At 53.7% G+C, this 12,565-nt stretch overlaps 1 protein-coding gene across 3 annotated transcripts in view; it reads left to right on the forward strand.

Moving 5' to 3' along the window:
* The window catches only part of Gsn (gelsolin), a 53,683-nt gene that overhangs the window by 23,062 nt on the left and 18,056 nt on the right, over nt 1–12,565 (forward strand). Inside the window, exons 1-3 of one of the 3 annotated variants that reach the window (XM_050126745.1) lie at nt 5,431–5,608; nt 6,922–7,126; nt 7,636–7,790. In XM_050126745.1, coding sequence (XP_049982702.1) covers nt 5,477–5,608; nt 6,922–7,126; nt 7,636–7,790 — 492 coding nt within the window. In that variant the 5' untranslated portion in view covers nt 5,431–5,476. Of the gene's footprint in view, nt 1–5,430; nt 5,609–5,689; nt 5,729–6,921; nt 7,127–7,635; nt 7,791–12,565 lie in introns of those variants that run through there. The other 2 variants (XM_050126746.1, XM_050126747.1) reach the window with 2 other exon arrangements.

A 12,565-nucleotide genomic window follows, 5' to 3' on the forward strand; every position in this document is an offset into this window, starting at 1 on the left:
CCGTTGGCTTGCTTCCATGTTTGAATTGTTGTGGGCAGTGCTGCTGTGAACATGGCTGTGCAGATGCCTCTTAGACAGCTTGCTTTTATAAACCAGTATTTTTTGAACATTTATTTTATGAAAAATCCCCCCCTGCTCTCTCTCTCTCTCTCTCTCTCTCTCTCTCTCTCTCTCACACACACACACACACACACACACACACACACACACAATTTGTGGTTTGTTCTGAGATCCGGTCTTGCTGGCTAGCCCTGGGTGAGCTGAAACTTATTATGCAAACCGGGCTGGCCTCAAAGTTGCTTCTCTCGCCTGCCCGAGCACTGCTCGTACAGGTACACACTATCATACTTGGCAGGGAAGGCCTTTTGGTCTCTAATTTAAACACAAGAAAATTAGGCTCAGAGAGACAGAAACTCACCCAAGCAACTGACCCAGCAAAAATTGCAGCTTTCTTTTTACAGGCTTCATCTGCAGTAGGCTACACTGAGCCCAGTGTATTTCACCTGGTTATAAGTCTTTAAGGTGTGTGTGTGTGGTATGTAAGTGCAGGAAACTCTAGTGGCCAGAAGAGGGAGTCAGATCCTCTGGGGTGGAAGTTACAACTGGTTGTGAGCCATCTGATATGGGTGCTGGAAACCAAACTGAGGTCCTACCCAAGGGCAGTATGTACCCTTATTAAATTCTTACAGCCTTCATGGGAAGAAGATACTATGGTCCCTACCTATACATAAGGGCACTGAGGCTCGAGTGCCAAGGTGACTTTTTCAGGGCCACTCAGCCAGTTAAGGGGTAGATCTTAAGCCCCCACTTTTGCTAGCGGAGTTCTTCCCCATTACATGCCCAAATCCTTCCTCTGAGCGGTTGCCCCCAGTGGCATCTCTTGTCCCTTCCTCTGTGGCAGGGGCATCACAGACCCTGCCTTCTGTGTGCACCCCACCTGGGTCTCCAGCTGATCCTGCCCCAAGTCACCATGCCTGTGCTTGGACCAGTGTTTGTACCCCAGCTTCTCGGGGTTTGCTACAGAGTTCTGGGATGGGTGGGGGTGTGAGGGTCTAGGACTCAGTTCCTTGCAGTCCCGAGTTTCTCAGGGTTGGAGCATCTGCCTCAGGGCAGGAGAGACAGATAGCTACAGCGAGTCCTGGTGGAAGAGGCCTGGACTCACACATGGCCAAATCTTGTTGCTTCCAGGGCACAGGGCCAGGAGGTGGTAGGGCCAGGCCTCCTTTGACTGTGCTCACAGCACTGGGTGGGGCTGGCTCTGAGAGCTGGGAGAGGGTCTGTGGCTTCAGTCCCTGGGATAAAGTCAAACAAACCCCACTGGCCATCTTCCCAGTAGCTGTCCACACCCAGTACAGACTTGGCCAGGACAGAGGGCCAGCTGGCCATGCTGTTCCATGAGACCCAGGCCTTGCCTCTGGCCTGGTTGCCCACAGACCTGAGTTCTAAGTCTAGGCTGTTGATACTGGCCCAATGACCTGGAGGCATCACCTTTTTCTGCTTAGTGTTATCTACAAAGAGATGGGAGGCCAGTGGCCACTACTTCTGGCAGTCCTTTGGCTTGCCCCCATAGTTCTGCAGGTGGATATTACTGTCCCTATTTACAGATGAACTCCTGAAGGCTCAGAAAGGGAAACAACCCAGTCCAGATTGCAGTCTACCCCTATTGCTCCAGACTGCTGCCCTTTGATAGGTATGGATCGCTGCCTTTGGGCCCCTGAAAGAAGAAAGCAGGATATCCTGGGACCTTTTGGGAGATGCTGTGTATCAGACCTTAGAGTTCCCTGATGTCCCAGGAGCCCGACATTTAAAATCCATTCCATTTTAAAAGTGAGAAAACTGAGGCCTTGATTACAGGTGCCGAGGTCTGTGCGTTCAGGTCCATGGAACTTGCCAGAACTTGTGCGGGCCCTGTTTGGTTTCACGGGGTTTCATAACTGCCTCTTTGTTTACTGATCCTTGTCCCTCCTGGCAAAATCCTGGGCCAGAAGGGTGGGTGCTCCTAGGGGACCCAGAGCACATTTGTGGGCCAAAGGCCAACAAGCTCTGGGGGAAAGAAGGGAGCTCTTCCAGTGAGTGGAGAGTTGTGTGTCTGGGCTGAGGGAACAGGACAGGGAGTGTCTTCCCAGCCTGCCAAGGGCGACGGTGAGACCTCTCATCTGGTAACCTCCCTACGCAGGCAGCCCACAGAGGTCCAGAGATTGACTTCAAGTTAGTCGGAGAGAGAATGGACCAAGAGATGGTTACGGGATCCTGGGTCCAACCACGGGGGGGGGGGGGCACAGAAGGACATGAGCTGTGCCACTCGGTCCTGTGGCAGACACTGAGAAGGTGCCTAATGGGGAGGGGGCGCTGGGCAGGACTCGCTAACGGCCAAGATGGGCGATCAAGGAACTCAAGGGAGCCAAGGGGGCCAAGGGGGTACCTAAGGCACAGCGAAGAGCAGGAACTAGGGTTGTGCACCGAACAAACAGATGGTAAACAATGTAGTATTGAAATAAGAGCCCATCCCAGCCCTGAGTGTCTTGATGTGGAGGTACCACAGTCCATTGTCTGGGATCTTCTTAGACATTCAGTTGTCCAGGGTAATGACATCAGGCATCTGGAGGGCTCGAGGGCTTTCCTGGAACCTCCTCTAGCCCCGGCCGAGGAGACTTCTGCCTGCCTGCCTGGTATGGGCTTGGACTGGTTTAGCAACAGCAACCTTTTTCCTGCACAAGGTTGCTGCTCCCTGACCAGGTGAGGTGGGGTCATGGCTCCTGCTTCATCTCCCAGATAGAACTGGAGCTCAGGGGTCCTTGGTAAGAGTTTGGACCTCAGCAAGACCCCCTTCCACACGAGTGCCTGAGCCTCGGTTTCTCTGTCAGTGGTGCGCCTGCCTTCCTTCTGCACATATCTGCTTGCTCCCTTGGATTCATACATCCTTTTCCAAGCAGGAAACAGAGTCAGGCAGGGTTCCCACATCAAAGTCTTCACTCAGTGTGTGCTGTAGTGAGAAGTTTCAGGCTTTGGGGTGCTGTAGGGCACCCCGAGGTGGGGTGACATGCTACTACTGATGACAGAGTCTCCCTCTCACACCAGGGGTCCTAGCTGCTCTGATTCAGTAGGACCTGTCAAGGTGACCTGGTCCCCATTTTGAAGATGAAAACCTTGAAACTCAGAAGCAAGTAGATTCTGTGCGGGATGGTGCAGCCAGGATCTGGGAGTGCTGAGGCCAGAAATGGCCTTAGAGTCAGAGTAGCAAGGCATTGGCTTTTGGGTAGATACTGAGACCCAGAGAGGGACGATGAGCTGCCCCCAGTTCATCTGTGGCAGAGCCTTCCCCAACACAGGGCATGCCCCTTTTCCCCTTCACTTGAACCCACTTGTCCCCTTGACCTCAAGCCTTGTTCAGGCATGGAACAGAGTAGAGAGCTGCCCCTCTTGTCTCCATTCACTGATGCCCTGGAGTGAAGGTTTCTAGGCTCCAGGGTCCCAGAAAGCAGAGGCTGGGCTTTGGTCACTGTGACCCAAACTCCATAGCTGGCCAGCAAAGCTACACCACCTTTGTGAACATTAACCTGGGGCCAGGGACTCTGGGCTGGTTCACTGACCCCAGGGGTCGAGGCCAAGCCATAACAGCTCTCTGTTAATCACCAGCTGGACAAACTGGGGCCACACTGCTCTTGAGGGACTGCTGAGCCAGTCCAGCCGCTGGCTCAGGTTGCTTGCCATTTCCCAAGTCGGCTAAGGAGCAAGTATCCCTTTACGCATGTTCTTAAAGCATTCTTTCTACAGAACAGTTGTTAAACAAAACCAGCAACTGCCTTGGATATATTCTCGTCCCATTTTAGATCTTGTTTTGCTGTTTTACATCTCAGGATGTAATTTGCTGGCACACATGGTTAGCTCACTGGGGTATACAGTTCTGTGGTTTTTCAGTAGTGTGAACTGGTTGCTTGATCATCATCATGGTATAAGATTAAAAACGTCCCATCATCCTGAAAGGTTTCTTGTGCCAACCACAGTGATCCAAGCACTCCCTCCAGCCTCGGGCAGCCATGGTGCTGTCCGGAGTGAAAGGGCTGTCTTCATTACTTCCAAGCATGCCAAGAACTTTGACAGTTTGGCATTTACTGACTTTTCAAGGGTTTGTGCGCCAACCTGCACCCTCCTAGAAAGGAAGAGAAGAGCCACTCGATAGCCATCATTGTGCGACTTCCTTCTTGCCCCTGGAGGTCCCTCCATGCCTCCTGAGTGCCCACTATGTGCCACGAGGCACAGTTGGCTCCGACTCACACGCGCCCCCAGCTGCACCGTGGACTGTGTGGTCCATTATGTGACAGCCCCATCACTTGCTTCCCCAGGATATTTTGGGTTCTTTCCAATTCTCTTCCAACAATGCTTCAATGAATATCCTTGCCCACTGAAAGCAGTTCTGTGAATCCACTCTGTGTTGAGTCCAGGGCAGCCCACTCCAGGCTCCACAGGCCTGGGGATGGGATTGCTAGACCATGGAGCCAGGGGGACTCACGGCTTCTACAGGCACTTGATAAAATCCCCGAAGTTTAGATTTGCACAAAGGCCTCAGGCTACCCACCTTCCTTGCCAGCCTCACACCCACAGCCCCCTAAGCCAGACCCTTGTTATTCTCTGGGCATGGCCTCTGCTTGCCTGCTCTTTGCCCTTACCTTGCTCCTCCCTGGGATGCTGTTCTCAGTCCAGACTGTCCTCTCTGTCCCCTTAGGCTTCACCTATGTCCTCTTAGGTGGGGAGACATTGGGATGGGAGAGGGCAAACTTCAGTTCTGTCTTATAAGGAATAATGCAGTTCAGGCTCCTAAGGGAGCTGGTTGGTGAGTGTTCTCACCTGCGGACCAGCTTTCTGAGCAGGCCTGATCTAACCCTCTGCAACCTCTGCTGACTGGAGACTGAGGTACAGTACGCAGGTCTCTAATTTCCCAGTGATGAGCTGAGGAGTGGAGGGAGACCCAAATCCTGTCTCCCTAGGAGAGGGTGCAGAATAGTTCCAGACTGCACTGTTTTCCCCTTCTGTGAAATGCGCTCTCTTTAGAGTATCTGATCTAAAGAGGATTCTCCCCACTTTGAGCAGAAAGCGCCACAACCGGTTAGTTCATGCTAGGTGGATTTTGCCGGTTTGGTTTGTTTAGTTTTTGTTAGACCTGCTAATTGAACTAATAAGAGGGGGTTTGTACAGGTCACAGAAAAACAGCTCTCACTGAGTTAGCATCTGCTGTATGTCCGATCACATGCCGGATCTCCCGTTTGGAACTTAGGGTCCAAGGGGCGACCGCACCCATTTGGGTCCGTGTGGGAACCCAGATGTCTCCGAGATGCAGGACAGATCCCCGCCTCCCCCGCGGGCCACAAGGCCCTCCCTGCGGGGCGGTCCCCAGCTGGGGCGGGATGGGGCGGCTAGCTACTTAAAAGGTCGGGGCGACCGCGAAGCCGCGGCCGCAGCCTGGGTCCTCACTGTCGCCATGGCTCCGCAACTCTCGCTGCTCTGCGCGCTGGTCTTGGCGCTGTGCGCACAGTCGCTGTCCGGTGCGGCCACTGGGTCGCGGGGTACGACCGGAGTGAGGGCGCCCCAAGGTCGGGTGTCTGAGGCGCGGGTGAGTGCCCGGGGTCACCGGGGCTCCCCGAGTAATTGTCTATTGTAAGTTCTTGCAGATACAGCGCTAGGAAAAGGGGAGTAATTCAGGTGTAGAATGGAAAAACTGTTTTGTTGCTTTGTAAGTATGTCTTGCTGCTTCGGGGCTCCTGGGGCGTGGGTGGGGGCCCTGGGCCAAGGCTGTTTCCTTCCCTGCAGGCTAACCTCACCTTGGCCGGATCTTTACTACGTCTAATTTCTTCTCCTGTCTGCCCCCACCCCCACCCCCGTGTTCGTCTCCTCTCAGATTCCTCCTCACTTGGTGTCCCCCCACCCCGTTTTCTATGGACGTGACTGTTATTATTCTCTACTTTCTGTGATCCCCTCCCCTCTCCCCCACCCCACCCCCCACCTCTCGGTTCCCCTTTATGTCCTCCTCTGTCTTGAGTTTCTCTCCCCAGTCTGGTGTTGCTTCTCCCGCGCGGATTTTGTTCCTACCAGACCTCCTTCTGGCTGAGGTGACCTACTGACTTCCATCTATAGGCGCCAGCCTAACAGTCTGCCCCACAGCCTCCCGCCATCCCCAGAGCATGCTTGGCAGCCTTTCCCCGCCTCAGCCTTCTCCTCCTAACAGGTTCCTGCAGACTTCAGGCTCCATTCCTCCCCCTTTTCCAAAATGTGGAAATGGGGTGGGTTCTGGGGTGGGGCAGGAGGGAGGAGGCAGACAGCGCAGGAGGCCACTTGGGCCCCCTAAGCCTATCCTTTCTTGGGGTGTTGACGGAAGATGGGGAGGGGCGCCTGAGGTGATTTTCCCTCTTCCAAAGAGCCAAAGCAAATAGGCCATGTGACCTGGGGTCCGGCCCCTTTCCTTTTGGATCCTCCGTTTCCCCATTGCAGAGTAGGAGTGGATAATGAGTCCCTAGAAGGTGCTGGAAGAAAGCCAACAGAATCTCTGGGGACCGGGAGCCACCGCCATCTGGGAGAGTACCTATACAGAGAATACTCTTGGGGTCCAGGAACATCCCTCTCTGTTGTTCCCCAACTGAGGGTCCCAGAAAGACAGCCTGCTTCTGTGTACCTTAGCCGTCCAAATTGGCCACAGAAAAGGCGGGAGCTCTCGGTCTCTATAACAATAAACAAAGAGAGCTGAGTGGGAGACCGAGGCTGGCGGAGGATTAGACATTAACTCCCAGAAAAGGGCTCATGCTCCACCCCACGGGCGAGCAGGAGGCTCAAGTGAGTCACTCCTGGTGCTAGAACCCACCCTCCCTCGTGCCTGGGGTCTCCCTGCCGAGACCCACACGGTTGCTCAGGCTCTGCCCTGTCTCTCTGCAGCCCAGCACCATGGTGGTGGAGCACCCGGAATTCCTTAAGGCAGGGAAGGAGCCTGGCCTGCAGATCTGGCGTGTGGAGAAGTTTGACCTGGTGCCTGTGCCCCCCAACCTCTATGGAGACTTCTTCACGGGTGATGCATATGTCATCCTGAAGACAGTGCAGCTGAGGAATGGGAACCTGCAGTATGACCTCCACTATTGGCTAGGTAAGTGAGCTGCTCCTGCTCTCCTGACCCTGCCCCTCAAAGCATGGATAGACCTGGAAGCTGAGGGCTACGTGTGTCAGGCCTTGGTTAGTGGTCACATACCACTACCCTCCAGAGCGAGCCTGGCCAAGTTCAGATCCCCTCTCTGCCCCGTTGACCTGCGAGTCACCTTGGTAACTCAGCAGTGTTTTTATAGAGTGGACGTGCTGACAGCGGGGTGACATGGGGTCCCTGGATCCCTCTGCACTGCTTTAACTCAACTCCAATCATCCCCTCATTTTTTTCTTCACAGTTAGGAGCCTAGAGTCCCTAACATTGGCTCTGATCTGTTTGTTTTAGGGTTACCCCATTATACAGATGGAGTAACTGAGGCTCTTAACAGGGAAGAAGAAACTTACTCAATTTCTATAGCCAGGCCAGAGTGGAGCTGTTGGCTCTGGGTGCCTCCTCCTCAAAGGGCCAAGACTACCTTCCAGATGCCAACCTCATGCTGCCCTGCTGTTCCCTAGGCAACGAGTGCAGCCAGGATGAGAGCGGGGCAGCCGCCATCTTTACGGTTCAGCTGGATGACTATCTGAATGGCCGGGCTGTGCAGCACCGTGAGGTCCAGGGTTTTGAGTCGTCCACCTTCCTCGGCTACTTCAAGTCGGGACTTAAGTACAAGGTGGGTTGGCGTTTACTGTTTGACTGGCCAGGGCTCCCAGTCTCCCAGTCTTGTGGAGTGATGGACAGACGGGCCAGGTGTCAGGCTCTGGAGTCTCCCAGCCGTGGGTTTGAACCCTGGTCTCTCTTCCCAGTGTGGTGGCTTTGAACAAGTTAAACTCCCTCCCTGACCTTTTGATTCCTTACCTTACGATGGAAAGAAGGTTCTCTACATCCTCAGAGCCTTTTCTTCCCACGTCACAGCAGGCCCATGGGTGGCCTTCTCATGGTCCCTGAGGGGCTGTGCCAGGTCCCAGTCCTGCGCCTGCTAGGGCTTTGCTGACAGGACCCTACGGTAGGTGACAGGCTGCTTTCACCCCCCCTTTCCCCTTGAACTTGGACTTTCACACGTCTGGACCCAATAGGAACATTTCCAAGCTGGGAACCCTGGAAACTGCACCCCAGTATGCTGTGCTACCTCCAGCAGCCCCTGACACCCACAGCCCGGCTTGCTTCTCTGGTTACCTGCCCTACAGTCCCAGGGAGACGATCTGGTGCAGAGCTGACCGGGAATTGTCCCAAAGCTTGGCTCCTTGAAGGCGTCAGGAGAAGCAGCACTTTTTTGGGGGGGAGGGGAGGGAAGTTTCTAAACAGGGTTCTCTGTGGCTTTGGAGCTTATCCTGGAACTAGCTCTTGTAGACCAGGCTGGCCTTGCTCTCACAGAGATCCACCTGCCTCTGCCTCCTGAGTGCGGGGATTAAAGGCGTGCGCCACCACTGCCCAGCTGAGAAGCAGGGTATTTATGAAGTTCAGTTCTCTTTGTTTAAGGTAGAGAGGGGATTACAAGTTTATGAACCCGGTGAGTCTGAATCTCTCATTTGATGGGGGCGGGGGCAACTAAAGTACAGAGAGGTTGCGGAATTGGAGCGGGGTCACACAGTAAGTTAAATGGACCCCTGACCAGAACCCAGATCACCTGCCAGTTTTCCAGTGTTGTTTCCACTAAACCAGTCTATCTCCCATGACCGGTTCCAGTGGGGACAGATGCCCTACCTATGCCTCTGTCACTCTCTGACCCTCAGAGCCCTCTTTGTGGAGGCAGAAGTGTCTCCCTCACTCCCAAGTGAGGGATGGGAACTGAGAGACAGAGAGTACCTGTGACGCTTAGATATCAAGGGAGGGTGTGTCCTGGACCAGCTCAGGATGGGTGGGGCTGGGCTGGCTTTCTTGGGAGGTACCCAGCAGCATTTGCTGGGCTGCTGTGGCTGCCCATCCTCAGGGTCCTCGAAATCATGAGTCAGGAGAGGTGGGAAGCCACGTCCCGCTGCAGCAAGACCAGCATAGGCTCTCCATTGGCCGTTCACTCAGCAGACAGGATCAGTTCCTGCATCAAGCTGGCTGTGGTGTGAGTGAGATTCAGACTCACGTGGGAGGGGTCTTGTGCTGCCCAGAGTGGGCGTTCCAAGAGTCCCTGACCTTTTATCTGAGCTCCGTGGGGCTCATCCCCTGCATCTCTCACTAGCCTCTCCTATATCAAAGGGCTTTTAGGGAATGTTCTTGACCATGCTCTGAGGAACACTTGAGAGGCAGATCCCAATCAGGGCTCAGATTTGTGGCTTCGGTCATGAAAGGAACTGTCCCCGGAGGACACGTGAGACCCTGTTTACACCTCCTGCAGGTCCTTAGGCCACCCCCGCACTTGGCAGTCCCAGACCAAGGTCCTCGGCCTCCCCGCCCTCATCTATTATAGATGCCGAGAAGCTAGGCTTGTTACACAAGACTTGTTTCTATGAAAGCCTCCCGGGAGCTACTTCTGTCCTGGATCAGAGAAGGGGCAGAAAGGGGACACGGAGCCACCAGGAAGAGCTGCCATTACTGTTCTGTGTCACTGTCCTGGGTGGGGGTGGGAAGGGTTCCAATCCCTTATTACTCACCCTCCTGGCTCTCCCCTTTCATCTTTACCCCCTACCCTGGTGACACCCCCCCCCAGGACTTTTTATGTTCTTTGCTCAAAGAAAATCTGGATCTATCAGTCCTGGGAGCCCAGACCATGGGCTAGCTGGAAACCAGAATCTGCTGGCACCTTGTCGTAGGAAAGGACTGGGTGGAGGGTGGGTAGGTGCAACCTCAGCAAGGTTTTAGTTGTGTATTTTTTTCTTCATGGAAACTTTAGTACCCCCCGCCCCTAGCTGAATAAGGCAAGCTTGACATAGACAAGCCAACACAAAGGAGCAGCCCTTAGAGGGACCGTACTGGGACCCCACCCCGAAGGCACAAACCAGTGGTGATTGGTGGATTTGGTTCTTTCCATAAACCGGCCTGTCTGCCTGTGTCCTAATTCAGAGGGTGGCTCTTTAAACAACTCGCCCTGTGGGATTTGTTAGAAGAAACAGATGCTGATCTCTTCCCACCCAGAGATTAGATTAGACAGCAGTAATCAGTCCCTTAAAGAGAAAGGAATAGAAAAGTTCTAAAAGTTCCCATTCTCTCCTGTGTACAGCTACTGGTGTCTTCTGAGAACTCGCTTGATTTAGAATGTGCGCGCATGTGCGTGCGTGCGTGCATGCGTGTGTGTGTGTGTGTGTGTGTGTGTGTGTGTGTGTGTGTGTCTGAGGTGGGGGAGGAGGGAGAGAGGGCAGAAGGAGAAAGAGAGAACTAATAAGAATTCCTTATGCTTGACATTTATGACACAAAATAATCCTCCTTTCTTTCAGAGTTTTTGTTTAGTTTGGTTTTGTTATTGTTGTTGTTTGTTTTTGGTTTTGGAGATAGGATTTCTCTGTGTAGTCCTGGCTGTCCTGGAACTCACTCTGTAGGCCTCACCCTGTAGACCAGGCTGGCCTTGAACTCAAGAGATCTGCCTGCCTTAGCCTCCTGATTGCTGGGATCAAAGGCATGTGCCCAGTCAAAGAGTTACTCTTTAAATAGCAGAACAAAAGGCTTGCTTGAACAAGTGAAAATATTTCCGAGTGTACAAAGCAAGCAGGTGGTCTCTCCTGTCCCCACGCTCCCTTGTGTCTGAGGAGCCAGTACAACAGGTCCTCTTGGCACTCACTTATTTGGAGAAGCTTCTCAGACCCCCTTGTTTTTGCTATCCTATCCGGCTGAGGGAAGTCAGGAACAAGTCCTGCATGGACAGCGGATGCCCAGCCTTACTACCACTTAGTCATGGTGCCCTGGGGGCCTGTGGGCACAGGGTGATACCACTCTTCCCTGGTCCCAGGTGACTCTTAGGACTGTCCTGCCTCAGCCCTTACCCTCCTCTAGCCCCCAGTCACATTCTTGAATCTCAGGCATCATGGCCAGCTGGGCCCCCATCACAACTTAGATTTATTCTTTCTGTGATGGGAAAAGTTCCTGGGTTAATATTGACTTGTGGACTTCCCAAATAGAGTGGCAGCTATAGGTATGGCCCTGCTACACAATGGGCTCATTCATTCCTAGTGGCACCCACAGCTATGCCAGAAATGCTCTTGAGAGTGTTAGGGTAGCTCAGTCAGAACTGAGCAAAGCTGAGTAGGTCTTACGTCTATATCAAGAATTGCCACCAGAGGGCGCTCCAGCCCCAGCAATGGGAACCGGCTTGTTCTAGATGAGTGACCCTTGGGACTCTAAGGAGAGTAAGGCTTTGCAGATTCAGACACACTGAGTTTTGATCATGACTCTGCCAGGACGCCCTCCTTACCTGTGAGAGAGGTGTGGAGTATGTGGCATAGTGGGTATGGTCATGTGACAAACACGTCCATCACACTCACTGTTACTGTGCAGAGCAGGTACCTGGTTCCTGGCCTTTCCCTCCTCCCCTCAGTCAAGCTTGTATGGCAAGTGTCAGACTTAGCATTGCAGGGAGGTAGGCAGCCAGGGTCCTGGCTGGGGCGGTCCGAGGGCCTAGAGAAGCCCCCGAGCTTCCACCCCTAAGGTGTGTGGAAAGGGAAGAAGCCTCGACTGTGCCATAGGCTTGCTGAGCATGCCTGAGGAAATGTCCTCACTTCTCTGGGCTTTGGCTGGGCAAATGAGTGTAAGGCTGAAGGCTGGTGAGTCCCTGGAACAGGAGAGTCCCAGCCAGCTTCCTTTGGCTTCCTGCTGAATCAAAGGCCTGTGACATCTGTGGCAGGGAAGCCCATGAATGGGTTCCTCCAGAATTTGGTGGTGGCTGAAGGGTGTAGGACAGGCCTGAGGCTGAGCTGAGGTGGAGAGGGGGAAAGAGATTATCAGAGTCATCCCTCACTGTGGTGGAGGGCTGCCTCCTTCCTGCTGCCTGCCTCTGAAGGCCCAAGCCTCTCAGCACTACAGGAGGGAGGAGAAGGATGATGGGCCTGGGGAAGTCCAGGAGGGCCTTCAGAGAGCCTGGGACAGTGCGGAGGATGGAGATGAGTGGGCTAGCACTTAGAGTGTGCTTTTCAGAACAGGTGCTCAAACATGGTGAGGTGGGCAAAGTGGCGAGGGAGGGGCTGTGTGGAGCAGAAGCAGACAGAATGCTCAGCCTAGGAGCCTTTGCTGTGCTCCTGTGCGTTGTACAGCAGTCAGGGTCGGTGAGTAAGGAACATCCACTACACTTTGATCCTGGGTCTCTTTCCTTGAAGAAGATCGTGAATAGGTTGCCTCAGTGTCCCTTGGGGATGCTGGTTTGGAACGAGAAGGGTTTGCAGCCCTTTGATTCAGGGAAGTAGCTCCAGGGATCTTTTGGGGGAAGTGTGAGATTCAGTGGGATGTAGTGTGTAGGGAACCTAACACTCCTCCTTAGTTGTGTGGTCTTGGGTCAACGTCATTCATTTCCTGAACCCCAGAAAAGAATGT

Source organism: Alexandromys fortis, unplaced genomic scaffold (genome assembly GCF_014885135.2).
Source record: "Alexandromys fortis isolate MF-2015 unplaced genomic scaffold, M_Fortis_MF-2015_v1.1 scaffold_268, whole genome shotgun sequence".
Lineage (NCBI taxonomy): Eukaryota > Metazoa > Chordata > Mammalia > Rodentia > Cricetidae > Alexandromys > Alexandromys fortis.